The sequence below is a fragment of the Plasmodium brasilianum genome, chromosome 13, assembly GCF_023973825.1.
Source record: "Plasmodium brasilianum strain Bolivian I chromosome 13, whole genome shotgun sequence".
Lineage (NCBI taxonomy): Eukaryota > Apicomplexa > Aconoidasida > Haemosporida > Plasmodiidae > Plasmodium > Plasmodium brasilianum.
Window position 1 is genome coordinate 334845 of NC_090126.1, and position 10740 is coordinate 345584.

General features: G+C 24.0%; 2 protein-coding genes and 1 pseudogene across 3 annotated transcripts; 1 reads left to right on the forward strand and 2 right to left on the reverse strand.

Moving 5' to 3' along the window:
* Positions 1-1221: 1221 nt before the first annotated feature.
* MKS88_004764 lies at positions 1222-4983 on the reverse strand (annotated as a pseudogene). Its single transcript has 8 exons — positions 4922-4983; positions 4719-4871; positions 3032-4610; positions 2554-2774; positions 2242-2411; positions 1807-2006; positions 1533-1604; positions 1225-1431 (listed from the first exon to the last, which is right to left on the reverse strand). Coding segments are annotated over exons 1-8 (2664 nt in total).
* Positions 4984-5616: 633 nt separating this feature from the next.
* Positions 5617-7686, forward strand: MKS88_004765 (SRAP domain-containing protein; the record flags this gene model as incomplete). Its single annotated transcript, XM_067217968.1, has 7 exons — positions 5617-5723; positions 5876-6067; positions 6189-6538; positions 6959-6994; positions 7116-7212; positions 7375-7478; positions 7586-7686. 7 exons carry the CDS (start codon positions 5617-5619, stop codon positions 7684-7686), a joined length of 987 nt encoding a protein of 328 aa, XP_067071147.1.
* A 643-nt stretch (positions 7687-8329) lies between these two features.
* On the reverse strand, positions 8330-9301 carry MKS88_004766 (mitochondrial phosphate carrier protein; the record flags this gene model as incomplete). The annotated part of the gene is made up of 1 exon (XM_067217969.1): positions 8330-9301. One exon carries the CDS (start codon positions 9299-9301, stop codon positions 8330-8332), a length of 972 nt encoding a protein of 323 aa, XP_067071148.1.
* Positions 9302-10740: the final 1439 nt, after the last annotated feature.

Sequence of the window (10740 nt, forward strand, 5' to 3'; positions counted from 1 at the left end):
TTTCATAATTTTATCTCATACTATCAAAATTTAATGAAAAGCTCAACATGATTCAATATAAGTGTTAGCATATAATAATTTATTTGCTTTTATCTACCCTTATTAAAATTTTTGTTAAAACTTAGTTTTTTCCTTTTTTTCTTAAAAAATGCAAGTTAACCCATATATAGCCTTCATGCACATGTATATTTTATTAAAAATGAGTGAAAAATAAAAAAAAAAAAAAAAAAAGTAAAACAAGAAAATATTAAAATATGAAAAAAATATGAAACTACGGAAGTGGGGAAATGTCAAAAATCATAACAGCGAAATGGCCGGAGGTGAAAACGAAAACATTGTAAAATTTTGAAATGAATTTACAATTTCCATAAGTTTAACATATATTTACACATAACTGTGAAATTTAAATTATTAAGTATGTTCTTGTCGGGAATAAATTATGCTATAATCTAATCATTAAAAATTACTTATAATCACACTTTTCATTCATACTAGTAAATGGAAGTGACTATAAAAAAGTTTGTTCAAATAATATTGTCAAAGAAAAATTAAACTTAATTTTGCTAAATTTTCCTATTTATATCTTTTATTATTTCGTCACTTCGTTTCCTTCTGTATTTTTCCATTTTCCTGCCTAAAACTATAATATTCTTTTTCTGTAATTTACTAAAAAATAAAAAAAGGTACATTTATAGTAGGAATAAAGATTATACAATTATTACAGAACAACATATTATAAAAACACAAACGGAATACAAAAAATATAAGGATAAAGGGAAAAACAGAAAGATTAACGTCTCATATTTTATAAAATAAAACTTAATATACATACAACAAATTTGATATGGATTATTTAACATAAAACTATGTACAGTATTGTATGCACATAATAATACTATGCTTTCAAAATTCGCATTTTAATAATTATAAGAATAAGAACATTAGGATAGTAGATCCTCTCTGTCAACACGTTTTTTAATATATATATATGTATTTTTTTTTTTTTTTTATTTATATATGCATATGCAGGTACATATGTATATTTAAATACATTCATTCATGCGTACGAATTCCCCTTGATAGTAAATACTAACATAAGGAAGAGAGGCTTGACTAAAATGGTTTGCTTAAATACACATATTAAACGAAATGAATAGCTCACATATATGTGAATATGAATCATGTCAATATAAGCACTTTAATATAAATATAAAATTATTACTATTTGATCCATGGTATTTTTCTATTTTTCCTTATGATACTTTTTTTTTCATTAATTATTGGAGGTAACTCAATTAATGTATTAATATCTAGCATTTTTTTCTTATACTCAGAATTGGAAGACTTAAATAATTTTATTATTTTATTTACATGCGTGCTACAAATATCTGCAATAAAACCTTCATCGCATTTTGCTGTATCTCCGACAATCTGAAAGAATAATTATATATGTTATATAAGATTATTTAAAAAAAAAAAAAAAAAAAAAACTAAGCAATTTTTTTTATTTTTTTTAATATAAATTATCTTACATTTGATATGTTTTTAATCCCCGTCGTAGCTTTCAAAAAATTAATAATGTCATCCTTGTTTTTTATTACCTGCTCAAAAATATGAAAGGTTAAAATGAATATTAAAAATTGTGGATGTACATATGTATATACACGTATATAATATATGTATATTTAGTATAAATATCATACATATATTTGTGCACATAAAAAAAAAAAAACCGAAAAGAACAAAAATACAAATGTAGAACTCTACAGAAGATGAAATATTCCGCAACAGTTCACAATTTTTTACCTCAAAAAATGGATCCTTTATTAAAATGGCAATGTAATTTTTTTTTCCTGATAGCAGCGAAACGTTGTAACTTTTTCTGTCAAATTTTAATAAAACAGATAGTATTTGAGCAATAATTTTTGTATCATGTTCTTTTAGTAATTCTTTTGATTTATTATTAAGGAATTCATATTTCTCTGGTTCTATTTTCATTATGGTTTCTAAAAAAATTAAAAATAAAAAATGAAATTATTTTGTATGTACCGAAAATTTTATAATGTATAATTAAGAATAAATTGCTTTTAAATAACGCAGTGCTATCATTTATATTTACAATTCTATCGTTGAATATTGTATAAACAAGTGCATCACTCGTAAATTCTAAAGTTGTAACTTCTTTTTGTATATATATATATATATTGATAGATAGATAGATATATATATATATATTTAAACCTGTTAAGGTGTCTACAGAAAATTTAAATACTTCTTCTATATGCGGACATAGAATAACCTGAAAGTTATTTTTTGTATACTTCTTTATTTTATCCATACTCTTATATTCATATTTATGGTACATGGTTAGACATACTCCCTTCTCTTTTGCTCTTCCTGTTCTTCCTGATCTTTAGACAAAATGGGATTCAAATTATATATGTTAAAAGGAAGCGAAACATAAAAAAAAAAAAAAAAAAAAAAAAAAAAGTTATACACTTGTGCATTGTAAAATTCTTCTAAGGCATGCACAAAATTGTACATGTTGTTAACCTGTGTACATAATCATATGGAGACGTCGGAGGTGAATAATTCAGAACGAAAATTACATTATCTATATCTATTCCTCTACTCACTATGTCTGTTGTAATAAGAATAGTTTTTTTCCCTAATTTAAATAAGTTTATATTTTCATTTTTCTGCTCCGTTAATAATTCTGCATGCATCATAACAGAATGGGGTTTCAGAAAAGAATTTTCATGCAACTTTTCCACCTTCATTAAAAATTAGAAAAATTAAATGATATTCAATTCATTTATTGAAATATTGATACGAACAACTTTAAACATATGCAGATATACCTAATGAAACGCACATATATACATATATATACTTGGGGTTATATATGCAGTTGGAACTGAAGACACACATAATAAAATTAAAAACACTCACAAAGTAAGACATATGTTTGTCATAACTCAATATGCTACATATTTTTATTATATTAGCGTTCCTTTTTATATGTAATTACCTCTTCTTTTGTGTTTGCAAAAATTATGCACTTGTTTATTTTCTCTTCATTTTCTAACTCATCGCAGTCATTTCTGTTCATGTAGTCAAAAATTAATTTATTACTATCCCTTTCTTCACAATTAATATCATTAAATATTTCGCTTTCTTCGGATTTGTTGCGATTTTTTTTTTTATTTAAAAAAAAAAACTCATTTAAAAAATATGACACATACTTATATTTTGACGGTGTATTTATTTTACATATAAAATGAGAAATGTTTATATTACATAAGCTTGAACTCTTATTCTCTTTACTTACTAGTTGAATTATATGTTCTGAGTTTTTAAAAATAGTTGATCTTTCTACATTTATTTTATTTTGAACAATTTCTTTAAAGCCATTAATAAAATCAAAAAAAATAAAACCACTTAAATGATCATTAATTTTTCTCTTTATTAATTCATTTACATTAGCTGTAAATAAATAAATGTTAAAATTTTCATAATTAAACTTATCAAAATTAATATCCGTTCCTCCACTTCTTATTTCCTTATATTTATCATCTAATACATTTTTTTTAAATAAAAAATTGAAGATTAACTTTCTATTTTCTATTATATAATCAAACTCATCAACAACAATTGTATCAACACAATTTAAAATGTTGTTCATAACGTTCTTTTCATTTTTTTTTTTGTTTTTGTAATTTTTTATATAATACTCCAGTTTGTTCGGAGTAGACAAAAAAAAATGTATTCCATAATTTTCTTTATACAAATCTTCATTCTTCTCATCTGTATTCTTTATGGAATACTCTTTGTCAATTATTTCATGTCTTCTGCCTTTCAGTTTTCCATAAGAATCATTATCATCAAATAAAATGCACACATTTAAATTGGGATAAATAGATAAAATATAAATATATAACTGCTTGCATAAATAAATATTCTGCGTCAATATTAATATCTTTTTGCTGCAATGAAATTTTTCATTTAGTAATCTTTGTATTAATGGTAATAAATAGCTTAACGTCTTTCCTGTTCCTGTTTTGTTGTAGACTAGTATATGTTTGGAATTTTTTACTAAAATTTCGTTAAAAATTATATATTGATACATATACAATTTATCTATTTTTAATATATATTTTAAGTTATTCATAATTTCTTCATCTATATTTAGTATACTCAAATCTATATTTTCATGTCTATTTAGTATTTTATTCCTTACATTATATGTGCTTTTTCCATCCATATATATCTTATTTCTGTGTTCTTCCTCCTCTTTTTTATTACTCAACTTTTTTTCGTTTTGTACCTCTTCTTTATTAGCTTTACTTTCTGAAATATTTTCCTTCGATAATTTACTGTAAATTTTATTATTATAACTAATACTTAATCTGTTTTCTCTTATTATACTATCCCCTTTTAAAAAATCCCTGCTCATATTATATCTATGATGGAAAATTATGTACTCACTTCTAACATTTTTCGTAAAGATAAAATGATAAATGGGAATTTTTAAAGTAGAGTAATTACAACATTTGACAAAGCTGTTACAAAAAGGTATTATTTGTAGCTTATTCCTACATATTAATTTTCTGTTAAAAAGAGGAAATTTTAAATAGGTATTGCTCTTCATGGCATATAAATGTAGTGTCATTTTTCACTTTTCTCATCTTCATTCAAAAAAGTAATTTTTATAACACCCAAGTTTTACTTTTACTTTATTTACTCGGTTTATTATGGTTATTCTATTCTCCTTGTTTTGTTCTTGTTCCTTCCTTGGGAATATTACCTTCTTAACACATATTACTTTTAAAGTGACATCTTTTTCATTCATTTTATCTTCATAATATTCCCTTAATATTGTAAAAAAAAAAAAAAAAAAAAAATTCCAAATATCTCTTACTATAATAGAAAAACAACAGAAGCTTGTTTTCCTGCTTGTTCCTTATTAAAACAATATTCCATTCAAAAATAGGAAGATCTTTATATTTTCAGCTTAAATCAAAATTCACAAAAAATATTGAGTTGAAAAAGAGTAAAATGTGGTTTTTTACTTTTGCCTATACGTGTATATTTTGGCATATATATATATATATATATATATATGTATTTTCATATTTTTCTTATAATTAAAAATGAATATTATGCTAAGAAAAAAAAAGAATAATAAAACGCCTTCTACTGTTGAAGAATATTTTAAGCTGAACAATTTCACGAAAAAAAAAAATTAAATTAAAAAAATATGTGGTGTAAAAACCTTCTCCTTTTCACAGTAATCATGGATAATGTTAACAATTGCTGACATGTAATTATTTATTTTGAGTTTTATTAATATTTTTTTTTTTTTTATCTTCGGGCTTTTAAAATATAATTAATTTTTAAGTTTCTTTTTAAAGGGATATGATTCATATATAACAATACATAAAAACTGTACGCAAAAGTGATCTGTACACATATTTTTGCAATATAATTTTTATTTTTCAACCCCATTTCACGCTTCCTTAATTAATCAAAGTGTACCACGTACATTATAATATTATTTAAAAAAATTTTCCAATATATTTCATATACGAACGTACTTACATGTAATAAAACAAAATGTGTGCACGAATACACTACAATATAGATTTGAATGTTTTGAAAAATAAGTATAACTGCAAAAAGGTGGTTAATGATGACAAGTTAAAGAAAGGAATGATCAATAAGTAAATAGAATAAAAAAAAAAAAAAAGAAAAAAAAATTCTTTTTGAGATAATACCATATATAATATCTTTTCTTATTTTATGGATTTTACAATTACATGTATTAAGCTTAGAATCAGTGTAACATACCTTATACGCTTAAAACAATTTGTAGGAAAAATTATATACCAATCATATTTGAAAGCATTGAAAAATCTATAGCAGATGAAGAAAAGTCACCTCAAAAAATAAAAATAATACAAGTATGTTTATGGGGAATAAATCCATTTACTTACGGAAAATTTGATAAGGATATTGCTTTGATTAATGCTAGACTAGAAACGTTGCATGAGAAAAAATCCTTCAAGTTAGAATATATTACAACAATCTAAAATGTGTTCCCATAAATATTCACATACGAGTATATATATATATATGCACATTCCATTGAACATCATTTTAGTAAACCAATTTTTTTTTCTCTTCAGTGTTTTAATAAATAAAAATAGATGCGCTGTCATAGTTAATGGCTATTTCGAATGGATTAGCAGTGAAAGCTCCACAAAAAAGGTACCTTATTATATATTTAATGGAAAAAGCCAGAGTAAAACTCCCCCAACCGTAAAAGACGAAGAAGTAGGTGATAAAGTTAAAAAAGAAGAAAAAGAGGAAAAAGAAGATCTAGCGCAAAATATTAAAACCGAAGTGAAAAATGATGAAGAAGTTAGAAGCAATGAGGATACCATAGAGTCAATATATAATAATTCTCATAAGAGGAAAAAAGTAGTAAAAGAAGAATCTGCAACAAAAAAAATAAAAACAGAATTGTCAAGTGAAGGTACTTTTTAAAAATAAATTATATTAAATAAATAAATAAATAAATAAATAAATAAATATATATATATATAATATATATATTATATATATATATAATATATATATAATGAATATATTTATAAAACCATTTTACCTTTATTCATCTCTCTTAACCGTTAAATGTTTAAAATGGAACAAAATAACTTTCCCCCCTTTAAAATTAAAAGTAAGAAGATGTGCATGTATACACATAAAAATAAACACGTAATATTATGCGGCTGGTTCCTATTTTAGTTTTATACATATTCGTAACTGTAAAATAACATATATATATATATATATTTTTTTTTTTATCTCCCATTCTCTATCTTTTATTTTATTTCAGAACCGTAAAAAACAAAAATATCCTGTTTTTTGCATATAATTTTCTGTTACATAGCAGAACACGAAGAAACGCATTCCTTTATTATACTTGCTGGTTAGACATTAATAAACGAACTATCATAAAAGAAAACCCAAAAAAATGACATGTATAAAAAGTGCAATGCATAAAAATGGCCAAAAGTTAATAGTAATTTCATTCTTTACTTTTTCCCTAGGTTTATATAGTATATCGAATAAGGATAAAAGTGATTGTAGGAACACGATAATTACAACTTCAAGTGAAAATACCAACTTAAAGGATATTCATGAAAGGTTATACAAATAATGCTACTTAAAAAATGCATTATACGTCCGTACGTAACACATCTTGTTGAAAGCATTTTTCACTACTCCTCTTATGCTATCTTATATTCGTGTATTTAAGTAGTTGTATTATGATATATTATTTTTCTCTTATTAAATTTACACGATTAGATGCCCCCTTTTGCTAAGTGAAAATTCCCTTTATTTATGGCTAGACACGGAGAAAAATTACTCAGATATAATAGAAAAAATTAAAGAGGAACATATAGAAGTTTGTAAGTTAACAATCCCACTAATAAAATACAATGAACTATACATATACATATATATATATATATATATTCATATTTATAATTTATTTGAAATTATATAATTTTTACAGGCAACAACTTGAAATATAGGGAAGTTCAAAATTGGAAAGATTATTCAAATTACCAAAAAGAAGAAAAAGATGATTCCATTTTAAAATATATGAAGAAATGATATTGTACTTTTAATGCATTGCCTATATATATACATAACGCACTGAATCTGAATGGTTAAGGTGCCAATGTATGTCTTGCCGTATTATATATATATATATATGCGTGCCCGTCTACATTTTCATTTATTTGCATTTATAAGAATTTTTCATTTAAATGATAAGAAACAACTCTTTTAAGTTCTGTAATTGTTGAAATGTTTTAATTTCACATTGCTTGTGGAATGTTTTTTTTTTCTACACAAAAAATATTAAACCAATGTAGGAGGAAAAAAAAAAAAAACAATAAAAAAATTTCAAAAATGCATATCTTATAATACATACAAATATGTAAGACATATATTTTTTGTAGAAAACAATTAACATGATTCAAATACGTAAATTATAATATATTGAAAAAAAAAAAAAAAAAAGTATTTTATTATTATTTTTTCTTTTTCTTTTTCTTTCCTTTTTACATATTAAGAGGTGTTACTTTTTAATTTATTATGCTTGTTTATATATATTTGAGCTTTCTCTTACTCTTTTCACGCTTTTTCAATTCTTTCAACTGCCCTTAAACCCATTATTTCAAACATTTCAACACAATTTTTTTTTTCTTTTTAATACACATACGAAAAATTCTCAATCTGTGCTCTCACTAAATCATTTTTTAACAGCTGACCCACCACCGGATGTGCCTAATCCCATAGTAGCCTTAAAAGTATCATAGATCCACCATTGTAAACCTGTTAATGTTCCTATCATTAAAACTCTTGTACATATTCCTTTTGTAAATAAATTAAACACTCCCATTTCCTTGACAATACATGATACACCTTTACCCTTATTTTCTACTTTTCCTAATTGAGATATCATATTGTCTGCAGGATGTGAAACAAGTGCACATATAATTCCTGATAAATATCCTGAAGCAAATGTTATACCTAATTGAGTTGTATCAGAATAAGTATTCTTAGGCTTTGTAAATACTTTATCATACATTAATTGAACTATTTTTTCAAAAAAATAAAATTTAGCCATAGTATATGGAATCTGACGACACCATAAAGGTGTGACACTACCAAATGGAAACTTCGTTTCGCTTTTGTTTGCTAACATATAAGTAGTAGACGCAAATAATTTATTAGGAAATGTATTTACTTTACTCGTTTGCATTTTAACTTTTATCATTTCAAATGGACATAAAAATATATCCGCTACAAATTCAGCTGAAGCTGATGCAAGTAGCCATGTTACTCCTTTATATTTATATGAATATTGTTCTCCTAAATAATTCGAATATACATCCTTAAATATTTCATAAAAACCAAATTTAAACAATCCCTGCAGCGAGTAACCTACAAGAGTTGGAGACCATCCTAATGACAAACTTCTAAACTTTTCTTCTTTTATTATTTTCTTTATACTTTGAAATAAATTTTTATATATTAATGGGTAACTCTGAATCCTACATTTCGTTACATCTAATGGCGTAATAACTGTATGCGTTAATCCACAAGACAACACACCACCGAACATACACTTAGCATAGTAAGATAAATTATGTTCATGCGCATGTTTTATTCTAGTTATAGGACTACATATTCTTGAATCCCATCCATTATTTTCCATCATTTTCATAAATATCAAAAGAAATTTATATAAATGTCTGAAAAAATATAAATATGTGCAGAATTAAACACATAAAAAAAGTAAGAAATTATACCAATTCTTTTGACTTTATATAATTCTCACTAGTGTTATTCCTAATATGCTTTTAAAAAAAAAAAAAAAAAAAAAAAAAAAAAAAACAGACAAATAAATAAATACATAAATCTCTTTGTATGACCTTATAAAATGATAATAACAAAAATGTCAATGAACCTTACGAGTAAAAAAATTGTCAAAGTGTAAATTATTTCAATTGTATAAATTGTACAAATTGAGAGTATAATATTTAATGAATATTATTACCTATGAATTTAAAATATCTCAATACTCAATTGCATATATGTATATTTATTTTTTAAAAGCTAAGCTTGTTGTTTTATTCCGTTATTAATATTATTTTTTCATTTTTTTTTTTTTTTTTTTTTACCTTTATATAAATTATAACAAAAAAAAAAAAAAAAAATACAATTTTTATTTTTTATATTAGCTGAGAGGTTCAAAAAATTCTTGTACTAAGGTATTTTATTTATTTTTTTTTAAATATGTATTTCTCATACAATTACTCAAATTTCAAGTTTATTTTTTTCATTTTGTTCCAAGTGTCCCAACGTCATTTCTTGTTTATTTTACTATATATTAAAATTTTTTTATATTTTTACCTTTTTCATGTATGTACTTTTTTTTTTTTTTTTTTATCGAAGTACGCTAAAGTTTCTGTTGCAATATTACTATACATCTGCGTACACATAGAATACATACGTACATATGTATATAATGGGTACTTTTAACTTTGCAAATAAGTCTAAATAAGTGTTTGCGCATATCATATTTTAACTTCAAGTATGGAGTTTAAACGAATCTTTCAATTTCGCATAACTTTTTAAAATTTATTGCTACCTTTTAAAAATTTAATTTTTGTTTATTATTATTCCATTCAAAAAGTCTTGTTTGTATTTCGTCTTGTCATTTTCTCCTTTTTATAAGTGCTTCTTTTTTTACCTCATACTACATTTTTGTTTTTTGTTTTTTTTAACGTAATGCCTCTTTTTTTTGCTTTTTTTTTCCTTTCTCTTTTTCACTTTCTAACCATTGCAATATCTTAACCAGCTGTTCTCCGTTTACAATTCCTGTAAATACTTCGTAGTTCACTTTTACTAATTAACAGCTATCTTTCCTGTTAATGCTACAGGTTTTCCGTACTTTTACCATTTACCTCTTTGAATACTCGCACATTTTATATATGTTTGAAGGTTCAAGTATCTTACTCATATTCGTACATGCTTTATCTTCTTAATTGTTTGCTTTTTTGGCCTTTCAGTGAATCCCATTTTTCATACATATTTCATTTTTTTTCTTCTAGCTATTCCACATTTTTGTTTAAATTCCCTTTTTAATTTTAATTC